Source organism: Taeniopygia guttata, chromosome 33 (genome assembly GCF_048771995.1).
Source record: "Taeniopygia guttata chromosome 33, bTaeGut7.mat, whole genome shotgun sequence".
In the NCBI taxonomy this organism is placed as follows: Eukaryota; Metazoa; Chordata; class Aves; order Passeriformes; family Estrildidae; genus Taeniopygia; species Taeniopygia guttata.
In genome coordinates this window covers 2,147,203-2,167,358 of record NC_133058.1, presented here as the reverse complement: position 1 = coordinate 2,167,358, position 20,156 = coordinate 2,147,203, and the positions used below count along the sequence as shown (strand labels likewise).

General features: G+C 50.8%; 2 protein-coding genes and 1 long non-coding RNA gene across 3 annotated transcripts in view; 1 reads left to right on the top strand and 2 right to left on the bottom strand.

Annotated features, from left to right (window-relative positions):
• LOC105760508 (uncharacterized) overlaps nucleotides 1–20,156 on the top strand; it is a 483,916-nt gene that overhangs the window by 275,759 nt on the left and 188,001 nt on the right. The gene's annotated exons all lie outside the window — the stretch shown is intronic.
• Nucleotides 1–20,156, bottom strand: part of LOC140681225 (uncharacterized) — a 77,945-nt gene that overhangs the window by 39,112 nt on the left and 18,677 nt on the right. The window contains exon 3 of the mRNA XM_072920687.1: nucleotides 19,651–20,115. Coding sequence (XP_072776788.1) covers nucleotides 19,651–20,115 — 465 coding nt within the window. The remainder of the gene's footprint in view (nucleotides 1–19,650; nucleotides 20,116–20,156) is intronic.
• On the bottom strand, nucleotides 7,851–9,736 carry LOC121468925 (uncharacterized). The gene is made up of 2 exons (XR_012052488.1): nucleotides 9,393–9,736; nucleotides 7,851–9,123 (listed from the first exon to the last, which is right to left on the bottom strand). It is a non-coding gene; the product is annotated as an uncharacterized lncRNA (long non-coding RNA).

The window sequence follows — 20,156 nt, the reverse complement described above, 5'->3', positions numbered from 1 at the left end:
GGGGCTGCACAGACAGCCCTGCCCCGGGCTCTGCCAGCCTCGGGGCCAGCAGAGAGGCCGGCCAGGGCTGGCCATGGCTGGGAACAGGCCCTGAGCCCCGCAGGAGGATGGAGCTGGGCCACAGCCAAACTCAGCCCAGGGCAGAGCTGGGCTCAGCAGCCAGGGCTGCCAAGGGCTGGCACAGACAGAGGCTGGCGCTGACAATTGTCCTGGGCCCCTCCCTGCTCTGTCCATGCCCCCAAGGGCACAGAGCAGCCTCCTCTCTCGGGCTCTTGCCTGTTTTCAGTGCCTTGCCCAGGTGCTGGCCCTGCCCCACAAGGCCTGGGCTGAGTCCTGCCCCTGCCCGCTCAGCCAGGCTGAGATGGACACTGATGGTTCCTGTGCCAGGCTCTCCCAGCCCAGCCCAGCTCCCTGCAAGCTCTGCCAGCTGCCCTGAGCTCTGGGCAGCACCAAGGGCCTCTCCCCAGCACAGCCCAGCCGGCTCTGGCCCCACAGCTCTGCTCAGGCCAGGCTGCTCTGGGCACTGCCCCACGGCCTCAGCCCCTGCCAAGGGCACAGCAGCAGCTGCAGCTCAGCCAGGACTCAGCCCCACCATGGGGGAACGGGCCTGGCCAAGGCCAAAGGAGCTCCCTGGGTGCCCTGCTCCCCTCTGGCTGAGGTGCTGAGAGCTCTGCAGCCCCTCCTGCCATCCCACCTGCCCAGGCCAGCACAAGAGCCCCGGCCTTGGGGCCCTCCAGAGCTGCTCCTGCTCCAGGCCCAGGGCCCATCCCAGAGCTGGGGCAGCCACAAAGCTGTGCCCATTTCTGTTCATTCCTGCGCTGATGGGGATGGATCCTCAGCACCTTGGAAGTTGCTGATGAATTTTACTACTCCACAGGCCTCTTCTTCCTTGAGCTCTTCTGTTCAGGAATTCAGAGAGAAAAGCTCATAAACAGTTGTTCACAACACCCAAACAAGACAAGCCCATGGGAATAATTCAACTCTTCAATTCTTCTGTGGTTAATTAGACAGATTTCAAAAGTTTATTCAAGATGAATCTACTATATTGAAAACAATGCCAAGATAATGGTTTTCTCTTGTTAAATTTTCTTTTCCTGTTGATAGATTGAGATCAGCAATGTCCAGTTGCTATTGATCCCCAGCACCTCCTAATGCAGTCTGAATAGATATGAAAATCAAAGCTTTTCACAGCTGACAATCAAAAATACTTCCTCCATACCCCCACCCCACCATTTCCCCCATCCAAGCCCTGGCACTCAGAGCAGCTGAGGAATGGAGTCACATCCAGGGTCATCCCCAGAACTGGAGACTTTTGCCCGGCCATTTACATCTCTTTATTGCTGATCTGGACAAGGGGATAGAGGGCAGCCTTGGTCAGTTCCCAGGTGACACCAAGCTGGTGTGTGGGATTGTGGCTGAGCTGGAGGGCAGGAAGCTCTGCAGAGGGCAGCAACAAATCTTCTACACTGGAATTAGGAAGGGCAGACTTTGGCCTTTTTAGGATTCTGATTTGGGGAGTACTGAATCAGGTACTGATATTTTAAACAAAAGCTGCCCTTAAAAAGAAGGGGTTTAGGAAGGATGAACATATTTCAAGAAAGCTGTCTTAACGGGGAAGGAGCTGCCTATTCCAGTGTGGCAAAAGATGGGCTAGTGATGAAAATTACTGTCCTGGCTGCCCATACAGTTTTCCTGGGAACTCAGAGGAAAAAAGGAGTGGCAACACAGGAAGTGTTTTACAATGCCCTTAGGCTATGCAGAAAGACAATTAGAGAGGTAAAAGCTCAAATAGAACTTAACCTGTTGATTTCTGTAAAAAAAAAAAAAAGTTTTACATAAAATTTTGTAGCAAAGGCAAGGAGAAGGAGAATCTCTATTCTTTATTGGATGCAGTGGAGAATACAACTAAAGATAAAGGGGTCACAAGCTCAGCTCCTACACAGGGAACTAAAGATAAAGTAATTAAAGAGAAGAAAAAAGCTAAACGATTTTACACCTTGTTTGTCTCAATTTTCAACAAGTACACAGGTTGTCCTCAGGACAAGTTTTCTCCTGAGCTGGTAGATGGGGACAGGGAGCAGCACAGCCCCCTGTGATCCAGGAGGAAGCAGTTGGTGATGAGCTGAATCACTCAGATTCTCACAGGTGTATGGGATGGAATCAAGCCTAGGGGGGTGAGGGAGCTGGTGGATGAGCTCCCCAAGCTGCTCCCCATCATTTACCATCAGTCCTGGCTCACCAGGGAGGTCCCAGAGCACTGGAGGTGCCAGTGTGAGCCCATCCCAAGAAGGGCTGGAAGGAGGATCTGGGGAACTCCAGGCCTGTCAGCCTGACCTCGGTGCCCAGCAAGGTTATGGAACAGATCACCTTGAGTGCCACCACAGGGCACCCACAGGATGGCCGAGGGGTCAGAGCCAGCCAGCGTGGATTTAGTGGGGCAGGTCCTGCCTGAGCACCCTGATCTGCTTTTATAACCAGGTGACCCACCTGTGGATGTGGGAAAGGATGTGGATGTGTCCATCTGGACTCCAGCAAAGCCTTGGATACTGTCTCTGACAGCATTCCCTGGAAAAGCTGCAGCCCACGGCTTGGGCAGGTTCCCTCCTGGCTGGGAGATGGAAGAGCTGGCTGGAGGCTGGGCCCGGAGAGGGGTGGGGATGGTGCTGCACCCAGCTGGTGTCCAGTCCCTGGTGCTGTCCCCAGGGATCTGTGTTGGGCCCAGTCCTGTTTAACATCTTCACCGATGATCTGGGTGAGGGGATCGAGCCCACCATCCCCAAATTTGCAGGTGACACCAAGCTGGGTGTGAGTGTGGATCTGCTGGAGGGCAGCACAAGAAGACACAGCCTTCAGCTGCACCAGGGGAGGTTTAGGCTGGATAAGAGGAAGAAGTTCTTCACAGAAAGGGTGAGTGGGCACTGGAATGGGCAGGCCAGGGGGGAGGTGGCAGAGTCACTGTCCCTCTCCAGTGGCACTCAGTGGCATGGTCTGGGTGACAAGGCGGTATTAGGGCATTGGTTGGACCTGATGATCCCAAAGGTCTTTTCCAGCCTATTTGATTCTGTCATTCTGTGTTGATTGGGACACTCTGGAGCCATTGTGACCCTGCAGGGCCTGGTGGAACTAAGAGGACCATGGTGACACTGTGCAGCCCCATAGAACCAGGGCTCCATTGTGGTGCTCTGGGGCCCAATGGAACCAGGGAGTCCCCGTGACACTGGGTCCTGGTGGAACCACAGAGGCCATTGTGACACTGCGGGGCCTCGTGTAACCGAGGGGTTTCACCACTGTGACACTGAGAAACCAAAGAGAGCATTGGGAGAGTCCAGGGCCCAGGGGAACCAAGGGGCCCTTCTGACACTGCGGGGCCTCATGGAACCCAGGGGACATTGTGACACTGCAGGACCTTGTGTAACCAAGGGGCCACTGTGACACTCTGGGGCCTCCAGGAATCTGGAAGGCCCTTGTGACACTGTGTGGCCTCGTGGAAACAAGGAATCCATTGTGACACTGAGGGGACTTGTGGAAGCACAGAGAGCGTTGTGACAGTGTGGGACCTCATGTGACCATGGGGCCTTTGTGACATCCTGGGGCCCCATGGAACCGAGGGGCCACTGTGAAACTGCGGCACCAACGAGAACATTGTGACACTGTGAAGCCCCATGGAACCAAGGAGTCCATTGTCACATTTTGGGGCCCCATGGAACCAAGGAGACCAGTGTGACAGTGCAGGGCCTGGTGCAACCAAAGGGAATTTGTGACACTGAGGGGACACATGGAACCAAGGACATCTTTGCAGATGACACCAAGCTGGGTGTGACTGTTGATCTGCTGGAGGGTAGGAGGGCTCTGCACAGGGCCCTGGACAGGCTGGATCCAGGGCCCAAACCCAACAAGGTGAGGTTTAACAAGTCCAAGTGCTAGGACCTGCACTTTGGCCACAAAAACCCCTGCAGTGCTACAGGCTGGGGACAGAGAGGCTGGACAGCAGCCAGGCAGAAAGGGACCTGCAGGGACTGATGGACAGCAGGCTGGACATGAGCCAGCCGTGTGCCCAGGTGGCCAAGAAGGCCAATGGCTCCTGGCCTGGATCAGGAATGGTGTGGCCAGCAGGAGCAGAGCTGCTGTGCCAGCACTGATCTGCCCCCAGCTCTGCACACAGACATTGCTGCTGGAGCTCCAGAGAAGGCAACAAAAGGGCATCTCTGCAGAAAACTGCTGGGAGATCCTTGAGTTCCTTGAAAGCCACCGAGAGTGCAGCCCCTCATTGACACAGTCTGTGGGCACAGGGAAGGTTAAGAGAAACAAAAGGATAAATGGCACAATGACATTTCTTTCTAATGTGGAAAACATTAAAATGTAAAAGAAAGAAAAAGAACCTCCAAAATTAAACCAACAAGAAGTATCAAAGATGACTTTTATTACAAGTGATCTGCAGAAATTGGCCAGCAGTTTAATATTCCTGAAAGCAACCAGTCATCAGTCTCCACACTGCAGCTTTGAGCTCCTGGTTCCTCAGGCTGTAGATGAGGGGGTTCAAGGCTGGAGACACCACTGAGTACAGAACTGACAGGGCCAGATCCAGGGATGGGGAGGACATCGAGGGGGGCTTTAGGTAGGTAAATACACCAGTGCCGATAAACAGAGACCACGGCAAGGTGAGGGAAGCAGGTGGAAAAGGCTTTGTGCCGTCCCTGCTCAGAGGGGATCCTCAGCACAGCCCTGAAGATCTGCACATAGGAGAAAACAATGAACACAAAACAACCAAATGCCAAACACACACTAACAGCAATGAGCCCAAGTTCCCTGAGGTGGGATTTGGAGCAGGAGATCTTGAGGATCTGGGGGATTTCACAGAAGAACTGGCCCAGGGCATTGCCATGGCACAGGGACAGGGAAAATGTATTGGCTGTGAGCAGCAGAGCATTGAGAAAGGCACTGGCCCAGGCAGCTGCTGCCATGTGGGCACAAGCTCTGCTGCCCAGGAGGGTCCCGTAGTGCAGGGGTTTGCAGATGGACACGTAGCGGTCGTAGCACATGACAGTGAGAAGGGAAACCTCTGCTGAAATGAAAAAGACAAACAGAAGCAGCTGTGCAGCACATCCTGAGTAGGAGATGGTGCTGGTGTCCCAGAGGGAATTGTGCATGGCTTTGGGGACAGTGGTGCAGATGGAGCCCAGGTCGCTGAGGGCCAGGTTGAGCAGGAAGAAGAACATGGGCGTGTGCAGGTGGTGGCCGCAGGCTACGGCGCTGATGGTGAGGCTGTTGCCCAGGAGGGCAGCCAGGGAGATCCCAGGAAGAGGCAGAAGTGCAGGAGCTGCAGCTGCCGCGTGTCTGCCAGTGCCAGCAGGAGGAAGTGGCTGATGGAGCTGCTGTTGGACATTTCTGCCTCAGGAAATTATTATCTCCTGAGGAGAAAAATACAGCACTGAGTCAGGCCACACTTCCATGAGCAAAATATATTGCATATCTCATAGCAATGGAACATTTAGGGTGTCTCCTTTTAAGAACACTTCTCTACATTCCCCTCACCTGGGCTCTTGGTTTTGCAGGAATCGAGAGCAGGGCTCAGGAGGATTCCTTCTTCTTGAGCAGTGAGAGGCAACTGAGAATGCTGGGTGATCTCCAATTAAATGAACTTGGAAACACCAAAAATCTTTTCAGCTCTGCTGTTTACAATTTGCCCATCTGAAGAACTGAGCTGAGGGAATTCCTTGTATTTGTTCACCCAGCTGCAGCTGCCACAGTCAGGAGTGGTTGTGGGTGTTTGAAATCCCTGGCATTTCTAATGCACTGTTTTAGTTTAGGGCAAATTTGGGGGAAACCCTCTGAAAGGAGCCCCCAGGAAACAAACCCCCACGGCCCCTCCCCACCCACCTGGTTCAGGGAAAAATTTCCTCTGAGAGAGAAGTGGAAAAGAACCTGTTTATTCAACAACAAAGCACTCCCCAGCACCAAAACAATTAACAACACAAGATGACAACAAAACTCTTTCACCACTCTGAAGAGATGAACAAATCCAGAAGGTCTTTCCTGGGAGTGATCGCCTGGGTCTGGGCACTGGGGATTGCTCTCCAGCACTGGGGATGGCTGCTGCAGATCACAAAATGCAGGCTCCTGGTGTTCCTTGGTGTTTCCCAGATCCCAGTCCAGAGCAAGTTGGATGATATTCAGAAAGAGGAAAGGAAAAAAGCAACAGTCCAGGGAAAGAATTGGACTGCTTAGCTAACCTAACTAGGAAGCAAAGGCAAAAGCAGAAGCAAGCAAAGCAAGCAAGCAAAGCAAAAGCCAGTCAGCCAGCACCAGCCTTTTCTAGACAGCAGACCATGGGGGGAGGTGAACCAGATGATAACACGGCAAAACAAACCTTCACTTTCAGAGTCAGTTCTGAAAGCACAGAACATAATATCAAACGTAAACAGAACCCACGATTGGAGATACAAACACCATAACGTCACCCTAGGACAGATTAATGCAGCAAAACTTAAAAGAGATTAATACAGGAAAAATTTAGAAGAGATTAATACAGGAAAAAATTAAAAGAGATTAATGCAGGAAAAACTTAAAATATATTAATACAGGAAAACTGAAAAGAGATTAATACAGGACAAACTTAAAAGAGATGAATGCAGGAAAAATTTAAAATATTAATACAGGAATAATTAAATGAGATTAATAGAGGAAAAACTTAAAAGATATTAATATGGAAAACTGAAAAGAGATTAATACAGGGAAGCTTAAAAGAGATGAATACAGGAAAAATTTCAAAGAGATTAATATGAAAAAACTGAAAAGAGATTAACATAGGAAAACTTAGATGAATACAGGAAAAATATAGAAGATATTAATACAGGAAAAATTTAAACAAAATTAATGCAGCAAAATTTAAGAGACTTAATACAGCACTATTTAAAAGAGACTACTACAGCAAAATTTAAAAGAGATTAATGCAGCAAAACTCAAAATATATTAATACAGGAAAAATTTAAAAGATATTAATAAAGCCAAATTTAAGAGATTAATACAGGAAAAACTGAAAAGAGATTAAAACAGCAAAACTTAAAAGAGATTTATACAGGAAAAATTTAGAAGAAATTAATACAGGAAAACTTAAATGAGATGAATACGGCCAAAATTAAGAATTAATACAGCACTATTTAAAAGAGATTAATACAGGAAAAATTTAAAAGAGATTAATACAAGAAAAGTGTAAAAGAGGTAAATAAAAGAGATTAATACAGCCAAATTTAAAAGATTAGTACAGCAAAACTTAAAGGAGATTAATACAGGAAAAATTTAAAAGAGATTAATACAGCAAAACTGAAAAGAGATTAATACCACCTAATTAAAGGGATTAATACAGGAGAAATTTAAAAGAGATTAATGCAGCCAAATTTAAGAGATTAATACAGCAAAACATAAAAGAGATTAATACAGGAAAAACTTAACTTAAAAGAGATTAATAAAGGAAAAATGTAAGACATTAATATCGCCAAATTTAAGACATTAATAAGCAAAATTTAAAAGAGATTAATACAGCACTATTAAAATGAAAAAGAGATTCATACAGCCAAATTTAAAAAATGTTAATACAGCCAAATTTAAGAGATGAATACTGCATATCTCTCCAACATAACACATATCATATTCAGTATTCATTTTAATATTTGCCAAACGCCAATCATATAGCGGCGATTTTCACACTACTCAAACATTCTTTCAAATTTCTGATGTTTTGGGAGCTCCTTCGCCTGACCCCTTCACTCTCTGGCTCAGAGACATCCTGAGGGTCAGGATTTATTATTTCATTTTTATATTTTATTTTATTTTATTTTACTTTATTTTTTAAATTCTTTAATTTTATTTATTTTGTTTTGTTTTACTTTATTTTATTTTATTTATTCTTGTGTCTCCACCCTGCTGTTTCACAGCCTCTGATGACATTTTAGTATGTCCTCCTGAAATTAACACGGTGATCTCTAATTGTGCTCCTGAAATTAAGATGGTGTTCCCTAACTGTCCTTGTTAATTTTAACATGGCGTTCTCTAATTGTCCTCCTGAAATTAACATGGTATTCTCTAATTGTACTCACTAAATTAACATGGTATTCTCTAATAGTCCTCATTATTTTTAACATCATATTCTCTAATTGTCCTCCTTAAATTACCATGGTATTCTCTAATTGTCTTCGTTAAATTAACATGGCGTTCTCTAATTGACCTCCTTAAATTAACATGGTATTCTCTAATTGTGCTCCTTAATTGTAACATGCTATTCTCTAATTGTCCTCCTGAAATTAACATGGTGATCTCTAATTGTCTTTGTTATATTTAACATGGTGTTCCCTAATTGTCCTCCTGAAATTAACATTGTGTTCTCTAATTGTCTTTGTTAATTTTAACACAGAGCTCTCTAATTGTCCTCCTTAAATTAACATGGTATTCTCTAATTATCTTCGTTAAATTAACATGGTGTTCTCTAATTGTGCTCCTGAAACTAACATGGTGATCTCTAATCGTCTTTGTTATATTTAATGTGGTGTTCTCTAATTGTCCTCCTGAATTTAACGTGGTGTTCTCTAATCGTCCTCCTGAAATTAACAAAGTGCTCTCTAATTGTCCTCATTAATTTTAACATGATGTTCTCTAATTGTGCTCCTTAAATTAACATGGTGTTTTTTAATTGTCCTCCTGAAATTTAACATGGTGTTCTCTAATTGTGCTCCTGAAATTAACATGCCGTTCCCTAATTGTCCTCATTAATTTAGCATGGTGTTCTCTAATTGTCCTCCTGAAATTAACATTGTGTTCTCTAATTGTCCGCATTAATTTTAACATGATGTTCTCTAATTGTCCTCCTTGAATTAACATGGGGGTTGGTCCCCGTAGGCTCAGGTGGCCCCAGCAGACGCAGCCTGGCGGATCAGTTCTCCACAGCGCTGCAGCAGGACAGCCAGCCCCGGCGACACGGGAAAGGCCGTGACTTCCAGAGCCGGCGGAGTTGATCTTGCACATTCTGGAGTCGGGAGGAGGGAATGGCCTGCACAGCTAAATTGATGTAATGAGTTTGAAGGGCCAGGCATGAGATGGCGGGGCTGGCGTCATTCGCCATGTCCTGAAGGGCTGCGAGAGAGAGGAACAGAGCCACCGTCAGAGCCTGTGTCTGCAGAAACATGGGGACACCCTCCTGCCACGTCCATGCCAGGCAGCTCTTGCCATGGCCTGGAGGAAGCAGGAGACAAGAAGGGCGAGCTGGAAGGTGCTGGCCACGAATCTGCCACAGGCCCCCGAAAGGTCTGTGTGCTCAGCCCACGCTGCCCTTGGTGCACGCCGGGCCAGGGAAGGCAGCTGCCAGCGGCAGCCCCCGCTGAGAGCCCGCTGGCCTCACTCACCCCTGCAGAGGATCCGGAACTCTTGCTGCTGTCCTCTCAGGCAGCGCCCGGCGATCCCTTGGGAACAGAGAGCGTGAGCTGGCTGGAGAGCCACAGCTGCCGCACACGGGCGCTGCCAGCCCTGAGGCCACACGGCCTCCTGGCCCGGCAGGGCTCAGCCCGGGCCCCTGCCGCATCCTGCCGCCCAAGGGCACGGCTGCCAGAGGGCGGTGGCAGCGCCGAGGCCAGGCGGGGCTCCAGATGGCCGCGCTGGGATGCTGCTGCCGGGGCAGCAGGCGGGGCTGGGGCCGAGCTGCGGCGGGGCGGGGAAGGAGCCGGGCTGCTGGCTCACCCATGAACCTGACGGCCGCCTCTCGCAGGGGCTCCTGTGGGCTCTGCAGGTAGGGCAGGGCCCGGCGCAGGAGCTCGGCCGCTCGGCTCCTGTCCTCTGCCAGCTGGAGAGAGCAGCAGGCACAAAGGGAAGGGTTGGTGTGGGCCCTGCCCCTCGGCCGGGCGCTCCCTAGGCCGGGCGCCGCTCCCCCTGCCCACACAGCCCCGAGGCCCGGCCAGCAGCCGCAGGCGCCGGGCTCCGCAGGGAGCAGAGGGCCCGGCGAGCCGCGGTGCCGCCCCGCGGCAGAGCCCGGCTGCCTCGGGGCTCCCTCAGCGCCGGGCTTGGGGCCAGAGGAGCCTGGAGCAGAGCCCGGGTGGCCCCGGGAAGGCAGCGGCGTGTGGGGCACCTTCTTCCAGCCCTGCCTGGGGATGGGCTCACACTGGCACCTCCAGTGCTCTGGGACCTCCCTGGTGAGCCAGGACTGATGGTAAATGATGGGGAGCAGCTTGGGGAGCTCATCCACCAGCTCCCTCATCCTCCTAGGATGGATCCCATCACATCCCATACACCTGTGAGCGTCTGAGTGGCTCAGCAGGTCAGCAGCTGCTTCCTCCTGGATTACAGGGGGCTGTTCTGCTCCCTGTGCCCATCTACCAGCTCAGGAGAAAACTTGTCCTGAGGACAACCTGTCCATATATTGAAAATTGATACAAACAAACTGTTAAGTAGTTTGGCTTTTCTTTATGTTTAGTTACTATGTTTTCCATTGCATCAAATAAAGTGTAGAGGTTCTCCTTATCCTACTTTTTGCTATGAATTTATTCATAGACACATTTTTTATTTTTTTTCACAGAAGTGGCCAGAATAATCTCTTATTGACATTTCACCTCTTTCCTTTTTTTTTCCTGCATGATGTAACAACATCCTTAAACACTTGCTAAATTCCCTGACCTTCTGTCCAAAGTTAATGCACCCTCTTCTTTCCCCTGAATTCCCACAAAAGCTCCATGGGCAGCCAGGACAGTCATTTTCCTCACCACCTCATCTTTTGCCACACTTGGACAGGCTGCTCCTTCCCCCTTAAGATCACTGTCTTGAACTGTGTCCATCCTTCTTGGACCCCATGGTTTTTAAGGGCTGTTTCCCATTAAAAAAAATCAGTACCTGATTTGGTACTCCCCATATCTACATCCTAAATAGGTCAAAGTCTGCCCTTCCCAATTCCAGTGTGGAAGTTTTGTTGCTGCCCCTCCTTCTTTCACAGGTCATTGAAAACTTGATTATTTCATGGTCCCTGTGCCCCAGGCAGCCTCCGACCCCCACATCTGCCACCAGCCCTTCTCTGTTTGTGAACAGCAGGAGACAGAGCTTTCCTTGGGAGTGGAGTGTTACCAAAAATTCGGTGAAACAGAAAACTCCTTAACACCAGTGCAGCATTAAGAAGCTGCATTCTTTATTCAGCTGGATGCACAGGGGATCGCTCCTCCCAAAGCCGAGCATGCTGAGTGCAGGAAAGTTTCTATTCATATTCTGTATATTGCAAACATATTCATTGATTGTACCGGACTAAGCATACATCTGATAATCATTTCCCCGAAGTCATTAACATATTTTCCCTCCCCTTTACCCATGTGTTCTTCTGTCCTGGGGGTCTCTCTGGTGGTCCCTGGTGGTCGTGGACCCCAATGTTCCTGTGGGCCTGGCTGAGCTGGCAGGACACTGAGGCTGGTGAACTTCCAGTTCCCCTTCTCCCACAATGGGCATTGTGTGGTTTCCATGGGCCTGGGGTTTTGGAGAACAAGCTCCAGGTGTCAGCTCACCTGGTGGAGACAATTTATCACCTGGTGACATGAGGTCACAGAGTGGGCTATGACATCACAGAGTGGGTTATGTGAGGTCATCGAGCAGCTACAGCATCAAAGACAGTCTCTGTGACATCACAGAGCTGGCTGTGACATCGCAGAGTTGGCTGTGACATCAGAAACCAGCTGTGTGACATTAGAGATTGGGCTGTGACCTCACAGAGCAGGCTGAGACATCAGAGAGGGGCTGTGTGACATCCCAGGAGGGCTCTGTGAGGTCACTGCGTTGGTCACTCCACCCCAGCTCCCCCTCACAGTTTCTCCCAACAAGTCCAATGCTGTTCATGCCCAGCAGGGTCCCTGTCGCCTGGTATCCCCCCAGTCCCCCTGGAGCCACAGCCTCCACCAAAGGATGTTCCACAGGATCCACCCCAGAGCCTGACATGGGGACAAGGGGCCAGGGCTGTGTGACCAGGACATCAAGGACGTGGATTATTCAGGTCCCTGTGGCCTGGGTTGGGTTCCCCAGGACAGGAAAGATGTCTGGCAGCTGGAGCAGGGTTAGGGAAGGGCCTCCAAGGTTGGGCTGGAGCCCTTGGGCTGTGAGCCGAGGCTGAGGGATCTGGGCTTGTCCAGCCCGGAGCAGGGAAGGCTGAGGGGCTCCTCATCCCAGCCTGGCAGTGCCAGCAAGGAGGGGATGGAGAACACAGAGCCAGGCTCTTCACCAGGGGGCCTGGTGGAAGACAAAAGTCAGTGGGTGGAAGGGGAAAGAGGGGAGATCAGCCAGGCCAGGAGGAGATGAAATGAGTCAGGTTGGTTTTAGCATTTCCTCAGCACCAAAAGCAGCCTGACCTCCCTTCTCCATCCACCACTGACAGCTTTGCAAATCTGGAATTGTTTGAGCTGTTTTTCCCCCACTCCAGAATGAGTATCCCAAATCAAGAACTTAATTCACTTTATATCTATCACAGAACCACATTTGCCTAAAATCACTTTTAGTATGGAAATCACCTATGGATGGTGGACTCATCAGACATTGCTAGGATGTTGCACATAGCTCAGAGAAGAGCGTGATTGTTATTAAATTGTGTCCTGTTCAACTCTGGTCTGTTGGCCATGAAGAGAAACTTTCTGTGCCTCTGAGTCTCACCAGTTCCTGACCCCCAAAGGACACAAACCTGATGAGTTGTGGTTCCCACTCCAGTGGTGGCACTTGGATCTCCCTCCATCCCCAGAGCAGAGCTCCCTTGTCCCAGAAAGTCCCTGGCAATGCAGGGATGAAGGAAACAGGACAGGCTGTGGGGATCAGGAGCAGGGCACAGCCAGGGATTTGGGGTGGCTGTGAGCCCAGGGCAGGACCCGGCCCTTGGCCTTGGTGAACCTCATCCCATTGTCCTGGGCCCATGGCTCCAGCCTGTCCAGATCCCTCTGCAGAGCTTCCTGCCCTCCAGCACAGCCACACTCCCACCCAGCCTGGGCTCACCTGGAACTGACTGAGGGTGCCCTTGATGGCCTCGTCCAGATCAGCAATAAAGAGATTTCACTGACCTGGCCCCAGTCCTGCGCCCTGGGGACACCCCTGGATGTGACTCCATTCCTCAGCTGCTCCATTCCCAGAGCAGCCTGGCCTGAGCAGAGCTGTGGGGCCAGAGCCGGCTGGGCTGTGCTGGGGAGAGGCCCTTGGTGCTGCCCAGAGCTCAGGGCAGCTGGCAGAGCTTGCAGGGAGCTGGGCTGGGCTGGGAGAGCCTGGCACAGAAACCATCAGTGTCCATCTCAGCCTGGCTGAGCGGGCAGGGCCAGGAAGATCATCCAAGGTCCACACATTCTATGTGTGGGAGCTGAGTTTTGGCCCCTTGAGCCCTCCCAAGTGCTGGGGCTGCACCTCCAGCTCCAGAGGAGATGTGACAGGTGGGAGCAGAGACAAATAATTCCTGATGGATTCTTTATTGTGTTTGCCTGTACAGGCGACCTGGATCCATATGTAGATGAGGTGTTTTGTGTCAGATAACACTGTGAGAGTGATAAGAATAATATTTTTTAGCTGAAAATTATATTTCACACATAGTGGACAATGAGAAAAAAATCCACATATGATCACAAGAGCATCTGACTTTTTCAGAGGATGAGAGACTCATTGATGTTCCAGCAGCCAAACCTGCTCAAATATTTTCAAAGGCTTTCTTTAGATGAGATGTGACCACCAGAGGCCAAGGCCAGCCAGAGCTCTCTGTTCTGGCAGATTTTGTCTGGGATTACCCACACATATATGGAATTTTTCAGGAGGAGTATCCATCTTGGCCATGGGCACCTGCAAAGATGGATGGTTCTTTTCCATAGGAAGGAAACCACAGAGCCCTGTGAGGCCCTGCAGTGTCACACTGGTGGTGTCATATTGGATCCTTGGTTCCATGAAGCCCAGATGTGTCACACTTGGCTCTTGTTTCCATGGGGCTCCATAGTGTCACAATGGCCCCTCGGTTCAATGAGGCCTTGTAGTGTCACAATGGTTCAGTGAGGCCTTTAGTGTCACAAGAGTGTCCCTAAATCCATAAGTGTTGGAACCCTGGATGCTGAGAATTTTAAACTGGCTGTGCTGAAAGGCACAGACTTGCAAGAGAACACTGCGTTTGACCTGAGGCTGTGGAGAAGGCTTCCAAAATTGCTTAACTGCACTGGGGTTACGGGTGCGTAGTTGGTTAGAGATGTATACTACCACAGGGTGGAAAAGTTAGATTTTGGGGGTTTAGAACATAGTAATAAATATGAAGCAAGATGGAGGTGTTAGGGTGGAGACAGGTTCTTCTTATTTAACTTCTTCTTACCTCCTTCTTCATGGGTTTGGGTGATATTTTGTGATTGGACCGAAAAGTCCGCACTGCTGGCTTCAGGGATCAGTTATTGGGTTAAAAGGGAAAATAATTTAGGTGTCATTTCTTGGTTGGATAGTTTTAAAAGACCGTGTAACAAGAGCTATTTGGCCATTTTGTGACTTGCTAATGAAAGACTGCAGAACTCACAGTTGTGAGGCTGCAGCACTGATAAGAAACAAGAAGCACCTGAGTCTGAACCTGAAATATGGTCTCAAGTACCTTCAATCCTGACCACAACACAGGTAGAAAAAAAAAGCAGAGAACCCACACAGAAGGCCTGGCAGTGTGACAACAGACCATTGGTTTCACTGAGCCCCACAGTGTCACGATGGTCCCCTTGGCTCCATGAGCCTCTGAAGTGCCACAGAGGCCCTTTGGTTTCACAAGGCCTCAAAATGTAGAAATGGTCTCCATGGTTCCATGAGGCCCTGCTGGGTCACAATGGACCTTTGGTCCCAGGATGCCCCAGAGTGACACAATGGTGACACAATGGTTCCATTGGACCCTTCATCCCACGGAGACCCACAGTGTTCACTGTGGTCCCCTTGATTCCATGAGGCCCTGCCATGCTCTAAGGGCCCCTTGGTTCCAGTGGGTCCCAAAGAGTCAGAACAGTCTCCATTGTTCCATGAGGCCCCACAAAGTCACTGTGGTCCCCTTGGTGCCACAGGGCCCCACAGTGTAACAATGGACTCTTGGCTCCATGAGGTGCCACGCTGTGTCACAATGGCTCATGGTTCCATGAGGCCGCACAGTTTAACAATGGTCCCTTGGTTCCATGAGGCCTTGCTGTGTCACAATGGACTTGGGGTTCCATGAGCTTTCCTACTGCCAAAAACAGTCTCCCTGGTTCCACAGTGTCACCATGGTCCATTTGTTCCATGAGGTTCCATAGCAGAACCTTGGTTCCATGGCCACCTTGGTTCTGTGTGACCTTGCAGTGTCACAACGGACCTGTGGTTCCACGAGGCCTTGCTGTGTCACAATGGCCCCTTGGTTCCAAGAGGTTTCTCAGGGTCACAATGATCTCCTTGGATCCGTGGTATCACAATGGACCATTGGTTCAATGTGGCCCCAGTGTGCCAAAATGGATTTTGGTTCCATGTGGTTCCTCTGTGTCACCATGGACCCTTTGTTCCATGAGTTTGCACAGAGTTACAGCTGACTCCTGGGTTCTGTGAGGTCCCATGGTCACCAAATCTCTGAAATATCAGAACAAGGGTCCTTAACACTAAATTGCTATTTAAGAGGGGATCATTTATTCAGGCCTGAGGTCTAGTGAGGGATAACTCCTAACCTTATGTGGACATGTAACTCTACCAGTGTGTTGCTTATACACAGTCGCTAAATGTGAATTACAATTTACCCATTTCCATAAAACACACCTCAAGTTCCCAGGTTCAGTCCTTGCTTTTTCTATCACTGCATTCTTGAGCCAGATGTCTTCTACACTTCCAACTGTCCTTGCTGGAAAAGCAGCTCCTGCACACCTTGTTCCTGTGTTAAAAGTTCACAGGCACAGTAAAAACTGAATTAACCCTTTTGGTATCAAGGCCAAGCCTTTGTGTGGCCAGGCAGGGGCAGGCAGGAGGCAGAGCTGCCAGCAAAGGAAGGGCCAGCGAGGTGGGGCAGCCGGGGGATGACGACAGCCTGCAGGGACAGAGGCGCAGGGCAGGGACACCGTGGGACAGCCTGGGCTGCAGAGGGCACAGGGATGTGCAGCAGCTGCAAGGCCCTGACAGAGCCAACCTGTGCAGCACTTTGGCCACGGCTGCTGGCCCTGGGCCTGAGGCCACGAGGGGACAAGTGACCCTTGCAGCCCTGGGGCCTCAGTGCCTCCTTGTCCCTGCTCAGCAGCCTGGCAGGGGCCACCCCATGGTCCTGCCCTTGGCATGGCACATCCCCACATCCCAGTGCCCATCCTGGGAAGAGCCCTGAGCAATGAGGGAGGGACAGGATCTGCCTTGCCAGGGGCTGGGGCTCAGGCCTGGGCCCTTTGCATTCCTGAAACACATCCAGGTTTGCTCAGCACCAGAGACACCTTTCCCTTGCTTGTCCCCAGCTGTCATCAGTGCCTCCAGTGTTCTGCTGTATCTGGAACCTGGGGACACTTTCTCAGACATGTCCCTGACAGGGATCTCTTTAAAGTACAAGAACCTTCAGTGTTTCAATGTAACTGAGATCATGGGGGTTTTGTGACATCACTGAGGCTGTTGTGACATCACAGAGCTGGCTGTGATGTCCCAGAGTATGGTGTGAGGCCATAGAGCAGACTCTGCCATCATAGAGGGTGTCTCTGTAGCATCAGAGAGTGTTGTAACATCATAGAGCAGGCTGTGACATCACAGAACAGACTGTGACTTCACAGGATGACTTTGTGACATCACAGTCTTCTGTGACATCACAGCACTGCTGTATGGCTTTTTGGGGTGATATCATAGAGTTGGATCTGGGACATCACAGGCGGTGTTTGTCCTCACACGAGGCTGTGTGACATCACAGAAATTGCTGTGTGACATCACAAGGGCTGTGTGATATCACAGAGAGCTGTGTGGCATCACAATGGCTTTGTGACATCACAGGTGTTTGTGTGACATCACACTGATGGCTGTGTGACATCACAGGTGTCTGTGTGACATCTCAGGGGCTGTGTGATATCTCTGAGGCAATGTGACATCACTCAGAGTGTGTGACATCACAGCTGACTGTGTGACATCATAGGGGCTGTGTGAGGTCACTGGGGAGGTCACTCTGTCCCAGCCCCCCCTCCCAGTTCCCCCAGAGAAGTCCAACGCTGCTTGTGCACCGTGGGGTCCCCTGTCCCCCCGGGTTCCCCCGCCCCCAGCTGCAGCCTCCCCCAGAGGATGTTCCACAAGATTGACCCCAGAGCCTGACAAGGGGACGGGGCTGAGGGGGTGGGACAGGGGGACAGGGACCCCCCGGCAGCGTCCCCGTGTTCCCCAGGGCCAGAGCCTGGGCCAGGGCTCCTTCACCCTGTTACCAACGTGGGCTTGAGAGCACTGAAAAAATCCCCAGCAAGGGATCAGCAAAAACCAGATTTAATATTAAGTGACAGCACTGCAAAGTTCCTTGGCCATTGTCACTCTGCTCCTGACTGGACACTTCAGGCAAACCAAGGAAACAAAGCAACAACAAAACCAAACAAAATCCAGGCAATCAAACCAGAAATGAACCGTGAACTGTCCCGGTGTGTGTGTGTGACACAAGGACAGTGAGGGCAAGGATAAAAGGAATAAAGAGATAAAAGCTTAACAGAGTTAAATTAACAGGACTTATACCTTAACCTTAATTTCTACCTTCAATTTCACCATTTAGCAAAGGACAGAGCTTAACAGTATTTAACCTAATTTATAACCTATGACTTCACATTTTTACAGAGAAATAGCATTTAACAGTATTTAACCTAGCTTTCAACTTATATTAAACATAACAACTTAGCAAAAGAATTTAACTTAGGTTATTCCTCATGACTTAACCTTACTTACAGGCCTGACCGGCTCAGCTACCCAAGGCACTCAGAGCCCTCAGAGAGCAGCATTTCTGCCACATTTCCCCAGCACAGGCACTCCTGTGTGCACACAGACACAGAGAGTCAGTGCAGGGCACCTGTGAGAAATTCCCCTGAGGGCAGGGAAATGCTCCCTGTGAATGCTTTGGCATCTCCCCAGCGGGGAAGGGTTGAGCCTTGAGGAGTGGGGGGATTGGCCCCCCCTCAGTGTGCTCCAAGTCACTCCCAGGATTTCCATGTCCCTGCTCCAAGTGCTGCTCCCAGCCCTGATCCGTGGGGATGATAATGTGCCACTCCCTTGCCTGGGCGGGGTCACACCTGAGCCAGGTGTGCAGGGCAGGACCTTGCCCTGACCCCAAGCACTGTCCCAGCTTCAGGATCTGCTTCCCACCGGCCTCTTCCTCCTGCAGCCCCGAGCCCAGCTTGGTGCTGAACAAAGGGACTGGTCTGGGGTTATCCCCCGGTGGGGGCTGCACACCCCCTCTGCCCCCTCCCCAAATTCCCTCTGGGGGAGCAGGAGCTGGGGCAGGAGCCCTGTGGGGAGGGACAAGGGGGTGACACCGGGATGGGGGGGTCACACATGCTCTGGCAGGACACACATGGACCCTGGGGACCCCTCCTCAGAGCCAGGAGGATGAACCCCAACATGGAGCCACCAACCTCCAGCAGCATCTTGGGGGATGGGACCTGGTGGCTGCTTTGGCGTTCTGGGGGATCATGACTACCCAAAAACCCCCTCCCAGCCCCACAGCCACTCCCAGACTCCTGAAACCACCCCACAGATCCCAGCCAGGACTCCCCCGACTACTCCCTGCAAGATAAATGTCCTCAAGAACCACCAAATCCCCTTTCCATCTCCTCTAAGACCTGCCCAAATTCCCTGCAAGCCACACAGCTCTGTCAGGGACCCAAACCTCCCTCACAGATCCTGCCAAGCCTCCTCCCAGCACCACAAATGCCCACAAGATTGACAGAAGCCCTTCCCAGTCCCCTCAGGAGCTCCTAAACTTCCACCTCCCATGGCACTGACCAAGAGAGGTTGGTGGGTAGGAACATTTACAGCCAGGATCAGCTCAGGCACTTCAGCAGCAATTTGGGCTCTTAGGGAGAACATCCCAAATGGGGAGACACAGGCCAGGGACTGGGACAGACAGAATTCTTGGAGAACAGGTGGGCTCAGGTAGACATGTTCTGCTGGCACACCTCTGAGATTGTGGCCATGTCCCCTGGCTTTGATAACCTCAGAACACCCAAATCTTCCCAAATATTCCATTGAACCAACCCCACATTCACCCCCAAATCCTGGTAAATGGTGCAGGTTAAGATATCTTAGTTTAACTTCTTGATTTTCACCCCAGTTTTGGTTGTTTAGACAGGGTGAAGAAGGAAATTATTTACATGGAAAAGACCTCCAAGGTCATGCAACACTGCTTGATGCTACCAGAAGAAATAATTGGACAGATCAGGTGAGATTTTTTGGGGTGTAAAGTCAACAAATCACTTCTTCCCAATTAATTTATAGTTTAGATCAGAGTCCTGATGAGTGTTCTTGCCCCTGTGTCCATCCAGGTGCCTATGGGGATCCAGGAGGACGTGGAGACCACTTTACAGGTGTCTTCTCAGCAGGGATCACAGGGAATGTGGGTCACCAGGGCTTTGACCAACATGGGTCCTCCCATGGAGGATGGAGTTGGAGGAGTGCATGAAGCTCTTCCTGCAGTCGGGGCATTCACAGGGCTTCCCTTACCGGTGCCTCCGTTGGTGTTTGGTCAAGTGAGAGCTCCTGGAGAAGCTCTTCCCACACTGGGGACACTCGTAAGGCCTCTCCCCAGTGTGGATCCTCTGGTGGCAGTTCAGGCTGAACCTCTGCCTGAAGCTCATCCCACATTCCCCACACTCGTAGGGCCTCTCCCCAGTGTGGATGCGCCGATGGTTGATGAGGGTGGAGTTGTGCTTGAAGCCCTTCCCGCAGTCGGGGCAGCGGAAGGGCCTCTCATCCGTGTGAATCCTCTGGTGCAGGAGAAGACTGGAGCTGGTCTGAAACCTCTTCTGACATAGAGGACACTCATAGGGCCTCTCTCCAGTGTGGATACGTTTGTGGGTGACAAGTTTGGAGTTGCAGCTGAAGCCCTTCCCACACTCCCCACACTCGTAGGGCCATTCCCCGGTGTGGATCATCTGGTGGCAGATGAGGTTGTTGCTCTGCCTGAACCTCTTCCCACACTCCAAACACTCATAGCGCCTCTGTCTCTC